This window comes from Strix uralensis, chromosome 6, assembly GCF_047716275.1.
Source record: "Strix uralensis isolate ZFMK-TIS-50842 chromosome 6, bStrUra1, whole genome shotgun sequence".
NCBI classification, from domain to species: Eukaryota; Metazoa; Chordata; class Aves; order Strigiformes; family Strigidae; genus Strix; species Strix uralensis.
The window spans coordinates 19825099-19839339 of record NC_133977.1 but is presented as its reverse complement, the minus strand read 5'-3'; the positions used below and the strand labels follow the sequence as shown (position 1 = coordinate 19839339).

Genomic DNA, 14241 nt, shown 5'->3' with positions numbered 1-14241 from the left:
TTCTTCCTCCTCTGCATTTACGGTGTCTTCTGCCCTTTCTTAAATACCTTTTCACTAACAGGTTCAGCTCTGCTCTGCAATGGTGCTGTTGCGGAGCTGCCTGGAACTGGCTGTGTCCATCTTGGGGCAGCCCTGGCCTCCCCTCACAGAGGCCACTCACCCCCGCAGCCCCCCGCTGCCAGACCTGAGCACCCACAGACCTGAGCATCAACATGGCAGCCCACAGTATCTGAGTTAGGCCCTGGGTAACTCCTGCCTTCATCAGTACTTTTTTTTTTTTTTTTTTTGTATCTGGGATTCAACAAATATACTGGTTTTGTCCACATTAAAAGATTAATAGCCCCTGGCCACAGTCATGTGGCTGAAAGTGTTTTCTGGTCAAAACATTTTCTATTATCTTTCAGAAGTCTTTGAGAGTAAGACATGAGTGTGTGTTGAGCTCTGCACCATCTGAAAGGTGCTGATTCGTGAAACTGGATTGTCCACCCCTTCAGTGAGGCTTCCATCTTTGAAAGAAGGACCTGCTTTTAAAAACCAGCTTGCGGAGTCTTTAATCTAACGGCAGGATTTTTAAGAAGTACTGATTATAATGTGGTGTTATGTATAAAGTGGTATTTGTGTTGTATGGGAAGTCCTAAGGAGTTACTTGATAATGTTATGATACTATGCAAGATGGGATAATGATCCCTTGTCAAGGATTTGTAAACTTTGCCTGAGAATTGCTGTAAATTCCTTAAACCTTTCCGTAGGGGTTTCTGAAATAATGTAATACCACTTTCATCTTCTGTGAGAATGCAGAACAATGTATTTGTGTTTGTACTGGGTAGTTGTTAGGAGGGTAAGTAAAAACGGGGAGCTCTGTTGGATTAAATAGTGACTGTCAACAGATTTCTTTGCTGCAGAGCTACTTTGAAGTGAGGGTGTATTCATTCACTCTTTCTCTCACATTTTTCTTTATTAAGGTGCAGTTCAGCTGAGATTGAATTCATCTTTGGCTGTCCATAAACTCTGAAACAGAAGGATGCAGAAGACTATTCCTTGCCTTTTTGTACATGAGTGATAAGAGCACAAGATCATTACTACAGGTTTGCTGCAAAGATGAGTTCAGAAGAGAAGACTCTATCTCCAGCTCACAAAACATCCACTCCATCACATAGAAGTGCCTCCTCTTCATCGTCATCTCAGAGGGACAGGAGGCAGGTAAGGAAAAGATCTAGATGTTTATAACATCTGGTGAAATGATTGATTTATTCCAGTAATGGGGCCATTAGTTCTCGGTTGCTCTAAATTCACTTGTTTATAGCACTGGATGATATCACTATAGCCAAGAACTGTTGATTTTTAAAATTTTTTTTTCCACTTTCTAAAGTGGTTTGGAAAAGATTCATAAGCAATATGGGCACTATGTGTAGCACTGGAATGAGAAGGATATAATTACGTGGACAAGTAGGAAACATACTCTGAAGGCTTTTGGGAAGTGGTTTCTTTGGCAGCATGAACCTATAGTCACTTCAAATTGTTTTGTGTCCTTTGTGAATATCTATTTTTGTAAATCTTCTACAGAGATGTGTTATCTTTTTGCAAGGTGATATTTCAATTCAATTTAAATACCATATTGTTCATCCTTTATGGAAGCACCTAACATTTTAAATATTACTTGGTTTATTACAAATTTACACTGATTGTCCCACATCATACATTACTAGTCCAGTTATGTTAGACTTTTATTTTCAAGAGACCCGTATATATGTGGATGTAATATGTGTAATACATGTAATACTTTTCTTCAGGATCCCTTTGAGATGAGGACTGTATTATTTCCCCTCAAAACAACTTAGGCATTCCTGTGTCTTTTTGAGGGCTGGGTGTAGAGTCTGGCCCCAGCATCAGTGGGAGCACTTCAGAAAGTATCAGAGTTACCCACTGGATTTCAGATAGGTCGTTACATATATAATTACAAATGAAAAGGTTGATACTGAAATTTGATTAGAACAGAAACATACTTTAAAACTTTGATCCATGGAAACCTTAAACACTAAATCAGCTTCTGAGTTAAACATCATCATGTGTAAAAAGAAATGTACAAAATGTAAGAATATAATAACTTTACAATTTTAAATATCATGAAAATACTTTCATTAATGCAATACTTATTCTTTTCAGCTTGACAAGGAAAAGAGGAAGGAAAAGAATTGAATGCAATCACAGCAAACAATTATTTACTTGAATGACTGTAGCTTAATAACATTTTTCCAGCTACTTGTATGCCAGCTGTGACACTATTTTCTCAGCTGCTGCTGCAGTAGGGTTTTTTTTTTCCCTACCTGATTTATAAAAATTTTGAAAACTGAGAATTTTGGTGAAAACTGTAACATTTACAGATATGAATGTAAATAGTCTCACCATAAGGTATGTTTAAAATGTTAAACCAGGAGAAGAATTCTGATGTGTTTGATAACAGACAGGAAATGTCTCTGGAATTTTTTTAATAATTTCCACTGCTTTTCAGTGAAGTCAAAAATGGTGTTCTTCCAGGTGATATAAATTTTCCCTTTAATGCTGTACAGGATTTGGGATGGCTGTACTCAGTTAAGTCCTGGTTAGTATATGATCTCCTCTTAATTTTTCATTAGTTCCATCTGGAGGAAGAATTTTGACATCTTTTGTTTAAAGCGTCAGTATATTTTATCCTCTCCCTCATTTAAACCCAAAGAAGGTGAATGCAAGACTTGTAGGAGCTTCTGAGCTCAGCTAAGAGCATATCCTCTGAGTTCTATTTGTAATTAGGTAGTTTGGTATGATCAGGCAAGTGAGAATGACAAAAAATTACCTTTTGGGAATACATTTTACCATAAGTCTAATGGCTACAATATCTGTTACCATAGCAACGGGGTAGAGCAAGGTATACCTGTCATCATAATGAAATGGATGCTTAACTTTAAGTCCATATTTGGTCACTGAAACATGAAGCATGATTTTAAAATAATGCTGAAGAGGTCAATGGTGTGATGCATCCAGAGCTCTCTTGGATTCAATAATGTGTGATGATGCTTAACAAGTATATTTAGGCATGTAAATGTGACTGGAAAGTCTACGGCTAGGCATTAATTTTTTTGCCTTAGTGCTTTCAGTGTTAAAGGCAGAGAAATATCCAGGAGAATGAATGGATGGGCAATTTCTTATGCAGTGAAACTGAGCTCCGGAGTGCATACAGCATGAGGTGCAATAGTACTATATCCAGGGAAATAAACATACGAATGTTTCCTTTGTTAACGTAGTCACAGTAAATCAACCAGCTTCATTGTAGCATCTACTATAACGATTATATTTCTAATTATTTCCTTGCTTTTGGCATTATTTGTATATGTTTTGTTTTTTATAGGCTTTCCCCCAAATGCAATGATAGGTAGGGTGTAGGGGATTTTGGTTTGGGGGCTGTTGGGTTTTTCTTTGAAAAGGCTTGAAAATTCTGTCTTGCTGTCTCCTTGGACTCTTCATAGCAGAGAAAAGCACCCTTCCTGAAGGGGTAATATGTATGGATATGGAAAGTGATATGACTGGATGAAGTGTCAGTGTAGTTTTCATTGTCATATGTGAGGATAACACTTGATATTTCTAGATGGTTAACAACTGAAATCTTCTCATCATATAATTCTTGTCAAAGTCATACCAGCAATTATGGAAGAGTTTCCCAATAAATTATGGTGCAGGAGGCTGAATGACTGTGAACATGACTATGATAAATCATTTCAGGGAGAGTGGAAAATGTCGTGCTGTATATAATGCTGGCATTTTAATGTAGCTTTCTTATTTGTGCAATATACATCACCTAAGAGAATTAGCAGTCAGCAAAAGCTTTGACATTGCCGATTTGCAGGCTCCATGACTAAGTAATTGATAAATGAACAGACTACTAAAGCCAGCAATAACCAAAAAACTGGGTTCAGATTTTCATCATTGTAGGAACTTTATTGTCATTCATTTTCGTCAAAATCATGGTTAATTTGGACTATTCGATAGAAGGCAGCCAACGACCAACCTGTTTTGTTTAATCCCTGAGCTGAGCAGGTGGCAGGGCAGTTGTGATGTCCTTGATAAGAAATACTTTAGAATGGAGCAGCAGCAGTTTTTCTTACTGTGGAGCTGTTGCAGAGTATAGAACCGCTGTCACTTGTACCGTCAGAGGATCTCCCTAAGAAAACTGAGTCCCCGTACAAAGGTGAGCATAAAAACTGCAATTCTGACAGCCTTTTTTGTGGGCCATGTGGAAAGGAAGGTTCTTGTTCTTCATGCCTCATGAAACTCCGAAAAGGCTAGTCATACTCTGTTGTACAACAAAAAGGAGGAAAACTAACCACTGGTTTTATAAAGTACAGCTGAATATGATAAAATCGTATGTTGTATATTCAGTTTGATGGGTGTAAGTTCTTTATAAATATTCATAATTTATTGTCTAAGTATGCAAGTCATACTGCAGAGTGTAATACGTTATATATTCTCTGCAGTGCATGGGTAGTAATATTGTGCTGAGAAGGCAGAAAGAAGTAAATACATTACAGGGTTAACAATTTGCAGTTTGGTAAATGGGGGCCTGACCCCAGGCTATTAAACAGAGGGAGTGATGCAGAGGGAGAGTAATAATGAAACCGTGAACGAAGGAGAGATTTTTGACTTTTCTGACCACCATCTAAATGGTAGCTAATACATGATGTGAAATGGATTTAGCAATGTCTACTATTTTAAATGAGGATTTATCTTCTAATGTTTCAGTTTTGGTTTTGGTCTTTTAAGGGGGAGGGATGATCAACTTATCTCTTTCTGTTACTCTTTGTCAGATTGCTGTTTCAACAAATCCTTGGTTCTTTTCTCACACAGCAAACACAAAAGGAGGAAGGCTTTTAGTCCTACTGCATTTAGCCTTGTGTGGTCACCTTTCTAGTAGGAGAGCTTTCATATTTCAAATAACCATTGTCTTTCAGCCATATGTAAAGAATGAAAGATTGGGGCTTTGAAGGAAAAAAAAAAAAAGATTTTCCAGAGCAGCAATCATCTGCTTTTCAGATTTTAATCTGTGGTGCTTTTTTTTCTTTCTGTAAGAGCAATATTGACTGATAGGAGAAGGGGTGTACTCAAGGGATGCAGAAAGGGCTGAGTTTGGGCTGGAGATTATTTACCTGGCCTTGAAATTTAGGAGCAGAGTGTGATTCCAAAGTCAAGGCTCTGGTCTTGATTAGAGGTCTGTGCTGGTTAGCTTTTTATAACCACTATATTTTAATTGTTAAAGTAGTCTCCTGAAAGCAGTATTTCCTAAGGTGAATATTTTGTAGATATAAAGGCTTTAATGATGATGGAAGGATCAAGTAATTTGTCTGCAGCAACCTTAACCAAACCTTAGTTTATAGAGTAACTGAAAGACTATTAAGAAGTTATTGCAGTAGGTGAATCTGTGGGTGAAATATATGGTACATGAAAAAAAGGGCTGATAATTGTTGTTTGTATATAGGGATGCAGTAGAAATCTAGACTTCACAGTTCTATGCACTGTATCAAGCACATAATAAAAGGCAGTTGATAGCATAAAGTGCTGATTAGATGAGATGGACATAGATTGGGAGGAGAAAAAAGAGAGAGTTGACTTGTCTGTTGTCTCTCTCATCAACTAATGATAAAGCAAAATAGGAAGAGATGTGCATAATAGGAAAATGTCATGGGTTCTGTGTCAATTCTGGAGTTTCATGCTTTCAGCTAACGTTAATAAGAGTAAAAGCAGAATTATGAAGGGAAGTCCCTTGGCTAAGAAAACTGCCATCAAGTTTTTCCCAGGAGATAATAAGCTGCAAATTTTTCATGGATGTACTCTAGGGACTATCGGGTTCTGTGAAGCTGAGTTCACATGGGCAGTCTGCATGCCACAGCAAGTGGGTGGTGCAGGAGGGAAAAGAAAGAAGTGCCAGGAGTGAAGTGCTCAGCTGTGCAGTGCAGAAAGCAAAAGGTACTTAATTTAGAGATGAGACTCTTGGTCAGGAAATAAAGGTGAAAGAAATTAGTAGGGTAGAGAGAACGGGATGGGCCAAATGCTTCCTTAAGGTTGTAGGACATGAAAGTAAGAAGCAAAGACTGGTTTGTAGGGAGAACAACAACTGGCTGGAAAAGTAAGGGCAGAGTAGAGAGAAGGAAAGCAAGGGGAGAGGTGTTTTTTTGTGATCAGGAGTATCTGGGAGAGAGCTGGTTGATGTGTAGAAGGGGAAAAAAAAAGTCACAATCTTTCATTGTAACTGCTTGATGTTTAAGAAGCTCTTGTGTGGTTATTCTAAGCAATAGCAGATTCACTTTTTATTTGTCCCACAGAAAAGTGGTCTAGTATTTGAGTCTGAAGCTACTTAATGCAAAATGCTGGGGCTTAAAATGAGAGACCTGCTGTTGCTCTTGCTTTGGCTCCTGTTGCTGCTACACCTTTCCTGGCAGCTCAACGGGAAGTAACAGAGCAGTGGCAGTGGGAAGGGTCATGGCAGGAGCAGTTGTGTAATAGCAGCCACTAGTGCTTTTCCCTTGGTAGGCTAGGTTGGCAGGGTAAGGCCCATCATATACACAGATCCATCTTACCTGCCAGAAATTCAAGTCCTTTGGAAGAGTCTCTCTCTTTTAATTGTCCTATTTAGCATTTTTGGTGCTTTTTCTGTGAGACTGAGAACAATTAGATGTGTGAGGGTTTGTGAAGGGATAGGTGGGAGTGTTCATGCTCATGTAGTTTAATTTTTTGGTTTAATATATTGAGATACCTCAAAGTGAATTTTCTCTTTGTTTATGTCAAGTTACAATCAGTGACACAGCATCAAGGATGCTTTTGTGGTTTCATTATAGATTTCTGCCTCATAAACAATGACAGTATAATCGATTGAATTTTTACCATGCCAGCCTATCTGTCCAGTGTGCCTTAGAGACTGTTGCACATACAAAACTGCAGTATAATATAATATAGTATATTCCATGTGGAAGAGAAATCTGAGGACATTTATATCCCTTCTTTGTTCTTAAATTGACTAGCAACCTGCACGGTCGCTCATTGTTGACAGCCTGATGTGACATCTGGGAAAAAATTCTTGGTGGTTAGCTGTAAGTTTCACTTGTTTCTATCTCTGTGACTTTAAAAGAAAGGAAGGCAAGGATGGATAGTTGTCTTGTAGTTAAGGTACAGACCTGAGACCATGGAGCCTTATTCCTAGCTTTGCTCTGTAGCAAAGCATAAACTTAAGAACATTTTTACTTCTCAGTAGTTTGTGAGAATTATTTCAATAATAATTATTAATCTCTTTGAGAGTTTCAAACTGAAGATGCTACTAAATGCCAAGTACTGTTCTTACAGTGATATAATTCTCTTTTGCTCTCTTTCCTAATTAACTCTCTTTACTTAATACAGTTGAAGCAGCATTAGAGAAGGAAGTGTTAAACAAGTACTTTAAAGGCAACAACTCACTGGAGCAAGCAAATATTCTGAGGGAGCCAAAGAGTGAAGTGACAAAATTGTTAACAAAACCATGCAATTATTCTTTAAATTGGTTATCTCCTCCTTCTCTACAATATATTTTTTTTGATAATTCTGTGTCTTTAATAGAGTCTGAAAATGTTGCTTAGGTTCAGGAGGTAGTGGGTCTTACTTCAGTATCTGAAAAAATGTCTGAAACTCTTAATAGAGTAACTTAAGAAGCCGTAGGACACCCATGTGAATGTAACATTAAATTCAATGCCATAGTGCTTGTCTTAAATGAAATCATAAATCTCAGACCTGTTAGATTTCTTTTTCATCACTCAAGTGGGTAACAGTGAACTACATGATAAGTGAGCATCTACATGTGGCACAGTCAGACCTTCAGGAGAAGGTAAGGACTTTCAGAGGAAAGCTCTCTAGACTAAGGATTTGTCCAGGGATGGGTAGGAACCTGTGTAAGACTTGGAGGGAACTGGTACAGAGTGAGGCAGGCTCCCTCCACGCACTGATGCCGATGGGTACATTGAAGGTATGAGGCATTCCTCCTCTGGCACTGGGAGTCTTTGGGGTTAGGGCTGCTGGCATACGTTGGCAGCAACACACACCCAGGAGCCCAGTTCAGGCTGGATGCATCAGGCTCGCTGCCTGTATGTTGTGAAGCCAGCCTGCAGGCATGCAGCAGATGTCCCTTATCTTGTGCCTGTATTTCTCCCTAGAATTTACACTATAGATACATGGTGACCAGAAGTGTGCATGTGCACTGGATGGGCCCACTCCAATCAAGAGATATTTGGATCGTGAGTGCCCCTGACCTTGGTAATACCTATAGTGGTTTGGAGACAAGATCTCCCAGAGTACAAGCCTGATTAATAGAGGGAGAAACTGCCTCTTTCTAAGAAAGACTTGGCCTTAAAGCTCTTGAAGAAATAAAATGGTCTGGAGCAGTCAAGGAGAGACAGATAGCCTGGTCTATAAGGCAAGCCAGTACAATGTCTGAAAGACCTGTGAGGGAAAAAAAAAGGTTGTACAGGAGACTTGATTCAGTTCTTGACAGTAATAGTGTGCATGCCAAGCTGTCCCATGGGGCCATGTGTACATGTTCTCTGAGCTTCATAAACATTGCTATCTGAGTTCTCTTACCTCTAGGGATGCTTTACAGACTGCATGGAGAATGTTGAAGTGCAAATATGTGCTATGAAGAAAGATTTCTTTTTTTAAACTGTGTCAGTTTGATTAGAAATGGTGTATGTAGCTATCTTCTATTACAAAACTCAGGAAATTGCTCACATAAAAGCTTAATGACCCATGCAAATTATGACAGATAATTTAAAGTGGTGTTTTCAGAACATGGTCACACTTGCATTCCTCCCATCTCATTTTTTTCCCTCTGTCATGCATGCATGTTCATACCTACATAAGCATGTCTTACTTTCCTTGAGAACATAAAAGGTTGGCTTGTATTTTTTTAAAAAATGAGTATTCATACAATTCAAGAGTCCTCAAACATTGATTAATATTATCATAATATGCATAATATCAAATAAATAACAATTTCTAACTCCAAAATGGGCTGTCTGGGATCCGTGAGGAATGTGTGTACACGCAGACACACACAGACCCACACACACATGAATTCAGGGAGAAGAAGGGCAACAATTCTGAAGTGTCAGTTAGGATTTCTTGGAAACAAATGAGGGGGGAAGAAAAAGAAGCATGAGTTTCCTTTCATTTCTCAGTGGACAGAAAAGACACAAAAGTGGAAAGAAGGGGGAGGATGATGGCAGGTGTGATATGAAGGCTTCTGTTTTCAAGACACTTATGTGTGATTGGAATTATCCCCATTCAAGACATACAAATGTATTAGGCAGAATAAATGTTTGCCTTAGTAAAGCTGTTTGCTGTTCTGATATTTCTTTTTCTTTATTAAATACTTTATCCTGGAATTGAAAATGAAGCTGTTACATCCAAACTTTTTTTTTTCCCCAATAGAATAAAAGTTCATGTAAAAAAAGAAAAAAATTTAATTAAAAAATTTTCAAAACCCCTTTTTTCCTAGCTCCTATATTTTTTGTACTGCATATGTTAAAGTTTAAAGTATACTGAGAAGGTCTAAGTGGGTAGCTTACACCACGAGGATGTGAAACAGAGGCCCAGGAAGAAAAGGCTGCTTTTGTGGTTTGTGTTTTTTTTTTTTTTTTGAACCTGTGTGCTTTTTTAGGTGAGTGTCCAACTTTTTGGCCTATGATTTGTGTTAACTTAAACTCCCTTGCAACCATGCATTAGAGTGAAAACTGCATATATTTTCTGAAGAAGGCCATTCAACATGTCTAGAATGCTTTCATTAGTTAACAAATTAACATATCAAGGAATGGTTTTCTTTTGTGTATTTAATTTTATTTTCCCTTCTTTTTTTTAAAAAAACCTACATCAGCACTATTAAAATGAATCACTAGCCTGAGACTATTTAGCGAAAAATCAATCCTTTTAATTGTGATTATTCAATAGTCATAAAAATGCTTTGTATCATTAGCAAACATTTGAATTCTGTCAGATATTGTCAGTTTGTTTGCTCTATTTTGAGATAAGTGTGTCAAAATCTAAAGTGTCAAAGGAGAAGATTGTCGTTAAAGACTCAGACTATGACTTGGTAGTCATTGCAAACCATTGCTCTGGCAAGGAGAAGGTTGCTGTTACAATGATAGCTCTTTTCTGCTTTATCCAGTTGTGCTAATACTTCCATCCAAGAAGGAATTCAGAGGAGAAAGAGCTTATTTCTCTTCAGAACTTGTCAAAAAGTACCATGAAAAACAAAGGCTTCTTTGCTTACAGAGCCCAGAAGTATTGATGTGAAGTGCTATGTACAATACAAAGCTGGAGTTCCAGAAAGGGCTGACAGAGAGCTCCTGAGCTAACAAATCCTTCACATTTCTGTAACATTTATTTTACATATCCCAGGAAAGAAGTAGAGACATACATACCTATATGTTCTTAATATGCTATAGAACTGCTGCTTAGATATACTTATCTTTCAGTAAAAAGGTTACAAAAAGAAAATGCTCTTTCTGTACAAGACAAGCATGTGCTACTAGAAGAAAAAAAAAAGATTAACTACATGTGCTATTCATAAAGTATTGTTAAGTTCCGTTGTTGGTTGGTAGCCCAGATGAGAATAGGACCATGGTTGCTTTATACAAAGAACAAAAAAATGTGCTAGAAGAAATGAAGGAGATATATACTGATGGAGATGTGTTTGTTTTGCTTTGTACTCACCCTTCTCACGGTGATATTCAAGACTCTGACTTTATTCCAACATTAAGAGATGGAAAGCCAGAGCTGACTGAGAAGCAACCTAAGATAAAACCAAATTTTAAGGTTATTCCATTTGCAAATAATATTGCAGATTAACTCAGCATATATCACAGCTGTATTTAAAAGGTAGTAAAAACTGGTATGTCTGCAATCAGATCTGCTTCTACCTTATTAATGCTGCTCTGTTTCAGATAACTGGGGAATACTATGCTTTTAGTTTTGAGAAAGTGATTGAGCATTGCACTTCATGCTAAACAGAATTCAAATAAGAACACAGGTTTGTGCAGGGGTAGCTAGGTTGCAAATAATACCAGTGAATAGCAGGTAAGAAAAGATGCACTAGTTAGTCCTATGGATTACAAAAACCCAACACAACCCAGAGAGAAAAGCTGTGTTTTAAATTACAGTTGTAGAACACTGTATGTCTAGGCTCCATGGTTATGGGTGTTGAAGACTGATGAATGTTGTAAACAAACAAAATGACCCACAATTCTTTTTCATTAATTAACTGTTAGCCATGTGTTGTGCACATTTCTGAACTGAAGAGGGTTTGAGTCCAGTGTGAGTGATAAATTCCTCACTACCTTGTCTTTGTCTTGAAAATGAATAAATCATAGAGAGAACTCATTGCGTTAAACATAATTAAATTCCATTAAGTCATTAAGCAGCAAAGCACAAAGGGAGGCATGAATGCCAGACTTGTCCTTCACTGGATTTCCTATCTCTACTTACCCAGTACCTCTTTTCTTCCCTTGCCTTCCCTTTGAAAACAGTTGAATGTCTTTTCTTTTAATGGGAAATCCCATTCAGTTAAGAGATGTTAGGGTCTTCAGCCTCTGGCCTGATGGAGACCAGATGCTCCATGTGCTAGTGTTTGTTCTGGTGGACAAGGTGAATGGGTCACTGAACTCTTAACTGAGAAATGAAGCTGGTGAGATATATAGAAAGATCTTGTAAAAACATCAAAAAAATGCAGGACCAAATCAGCATTTCTGTTCCCCACGTGTAGGCTCGTTAGGGGCATTTTGGGGGAATGTGTGCTCACATACATAATGTACGTTGTAAATTATCTCAAAATTGAAGGAAGGATTGTAGTTAGGACTAAGATTTAGCGATGAAGTTACAGAGCAATTTCAGTTAAACTTGTAATCTTGTTGAATTAATTTCCAAGAGCACACAGAATTTGATGGTGCTGGCGTTTTTCTCCAGGACAAGCCAGCTATAGCACACAGGTAATCCTGAAGCATGGTGGAAATCTGGAACAGAGCAAAGCAGAGGTTGATTTTGTCTGCCTGTATTCTTGGGATGAGAGGAGTGAGAGTACCAGGCTGATTGATATGCCTAGATTAATGGATTATTCATTTTTCTGTTCGTATAAAGAAAACCCGGAAACCATATTGATCTGTCTCTTTCTTCCTTTTCTTCTCATCAGATTTTTTTTATCTGCTTCCTTTACCAACTCTATTTGTCTTGTTAAAACAAAAAAATGCCTTGATAATAGCTTCAAGATCTCTATAATTTTTATTTCTGTGATGCTAGATAACTAACCTCTTGCATTATAAGAAGAGCTGCTTTCAAAATGTCTAATTGTGTAATTTCTAACTGTAATTTTGCAGAAAAATAACATACATTAATGGAAAACATTTTGCACCAAGTAATGTCTCTTAATACGCTAGAGACATATCATAAATTTAAAGAAATGATTTTGTGTCATTGTAATGGTGGTCATGACAGAAAAGAATTGGAAAGCAGACATTTACAGACAACAAGACAACACTTCTTGAAGTAAGGAATGTAAAGAAGGCAATTTGATTTTAAAAGTGTTCATTTTCTTATTTCCAAATGAATAGTTGAATAAGTCAGCATTCATTAAAGTGCTGTTAGCTAATAATGTATTTCTCAACTGAAGTGGAACTGTAATGACTGAGGGCTGATTAAAAAAAAAAAAAAAAAGCACAAAACCCCCTTGCCTTAAAATCATGTGATTGAAAATGTCACAGGAAATCTGGCAAGCCAAGGGCTGTTGGGTTACTCCACTCTAAATATTGTACAAGATGAAACTGCAGTTATATAACAACAAACTATACCGGCTGCTGCATATGAGACCTTCAGAACATCTGTGTTGGGCATTGCTCCATCTCAAGATGGAGGGATTCCTGCCTGCCAAACAAAACTGGCAAGAAAGTTGAGAATCGTCCTGATTATGCTAATCAAGCAACATTTTAATCTTCCTTAGAGGAACAGATTCAGGCTTTCTTTTATATTGTTTAAATGTGATACTGTGTGCGTAAGTAGCATTTCATCTATTCAATGAGAAAACTTTAACATAGTTTATCATTAGTAACTTTGTGGTGCTTAGCTCAAACATGCATATTAAATTATTTGTCATGTAATGTAGGAACTTGTGCTACATAAATACAGACATTTTTCTCATTGGCTAGTAACAGACATTGGGCTAAGGAATAAGATTGGTCTTTCTTCAGTAAAGCAGAAGATTTCAAAGCATAGATGACAAAGCTGTTGCTGGTTGGCCCTGGGAAATGTGGCAGGTAACATAATACTGCTGCTTTTCCACATTCTTCACTGTAAAATGAAATTGAAATAACTGAAAATAAATGCCGATTATTGTTGCATAGTGGCAGGGATGTTTATTAATCTCCACTGACAACAGAGACAATTCCCTTATTTTCCTATTCTCGTTCACAGTGGCAAATTGAAAGAGAACAATGAAGGTCTGTGTGTTGCTCTGCAGCAAGATGTGGTCTGTGTTATCTGTGCATTTATATAAATAGCTGTGCTTATTTTAATTTTGTTTGGTTATGGTCCATATGTACTTAGTTATCTGTATAAACAATAATATTTACTCTGCTGTTTGCATGTATTATATTCTCTGATTGTTTCTCCTGTCACTTGTACCTTTGTAATCTCTTCTTCAGTGAATGTAAAGAAGCTTAATTGTGAACAAAATTTAATTGTCATTTTCAGTTGAGAAAAACTTACCCTTCTCAGAGGGTAATTGCAATTACAAGTTTGTCATTATGTTACGTGTTCTGGAAATGCAATAGTTTTGCTTCATGCGAGAGAGATACTACTGACCTGTTGTGATAGAATTCTTACCAAATAATGAGATGTAGCAAAATTTCAGCAGAGAACAAAATAGAAATCCAAGCAGGCAGAACGTGGTTATTTTCTCCTGTAGAAAAAAATGCTTTTTCTTTTACAAAATATGAGTGAAATGTTTCTGGAAAATGGAAAGACATTTTTTAGATGTCTTTTAAGAATAGCAGTTTCTTTCAAGACTAGTTGTGACCTTATGTATTTCATTTTTGAACCATGCTTTGAAGATACAAAATTTTATAATATGGTCATACATAAAACCAGCTGTAGTGGTTTGAAATCATTGTGTTCCATAAATGTCCACCAGCAAGCCTATCAGCTGAGACCCAG

General features: G+C 37.3%; 1 protein-coding gene across 6 annotated transcripts in view; it reads left to right on the top strand.

Moving 5' to 3' along the window:
• OSBPL6 (oxysterol binding protein like 6) overlaps nucleotides 1-14241 on the top strand; it is a 110745-nt gene that overhangs the window by 47852 nt on the left and 48652 nt on the right. For 5 of the 6 annotated variants that reach the window (XM_074873096.1, XM_074873099.1, XM_074873098.1 and 2 more), the window contains one exon: nucleotides 963-1200. In XM_074873096.1, the coding sequence (XP_074729197.1) occupies nucleotides 1099-1200 (102 nt within the window). In that variant the 5' untranslated portion in view covers nucleotides 963-1098. The remainder of the gene's footprint in view (nucleotides 1-962; nucleotides 1201-14241) is intronic. The other variant, XM_074873097.1, reaches the window with a different exon arrangement.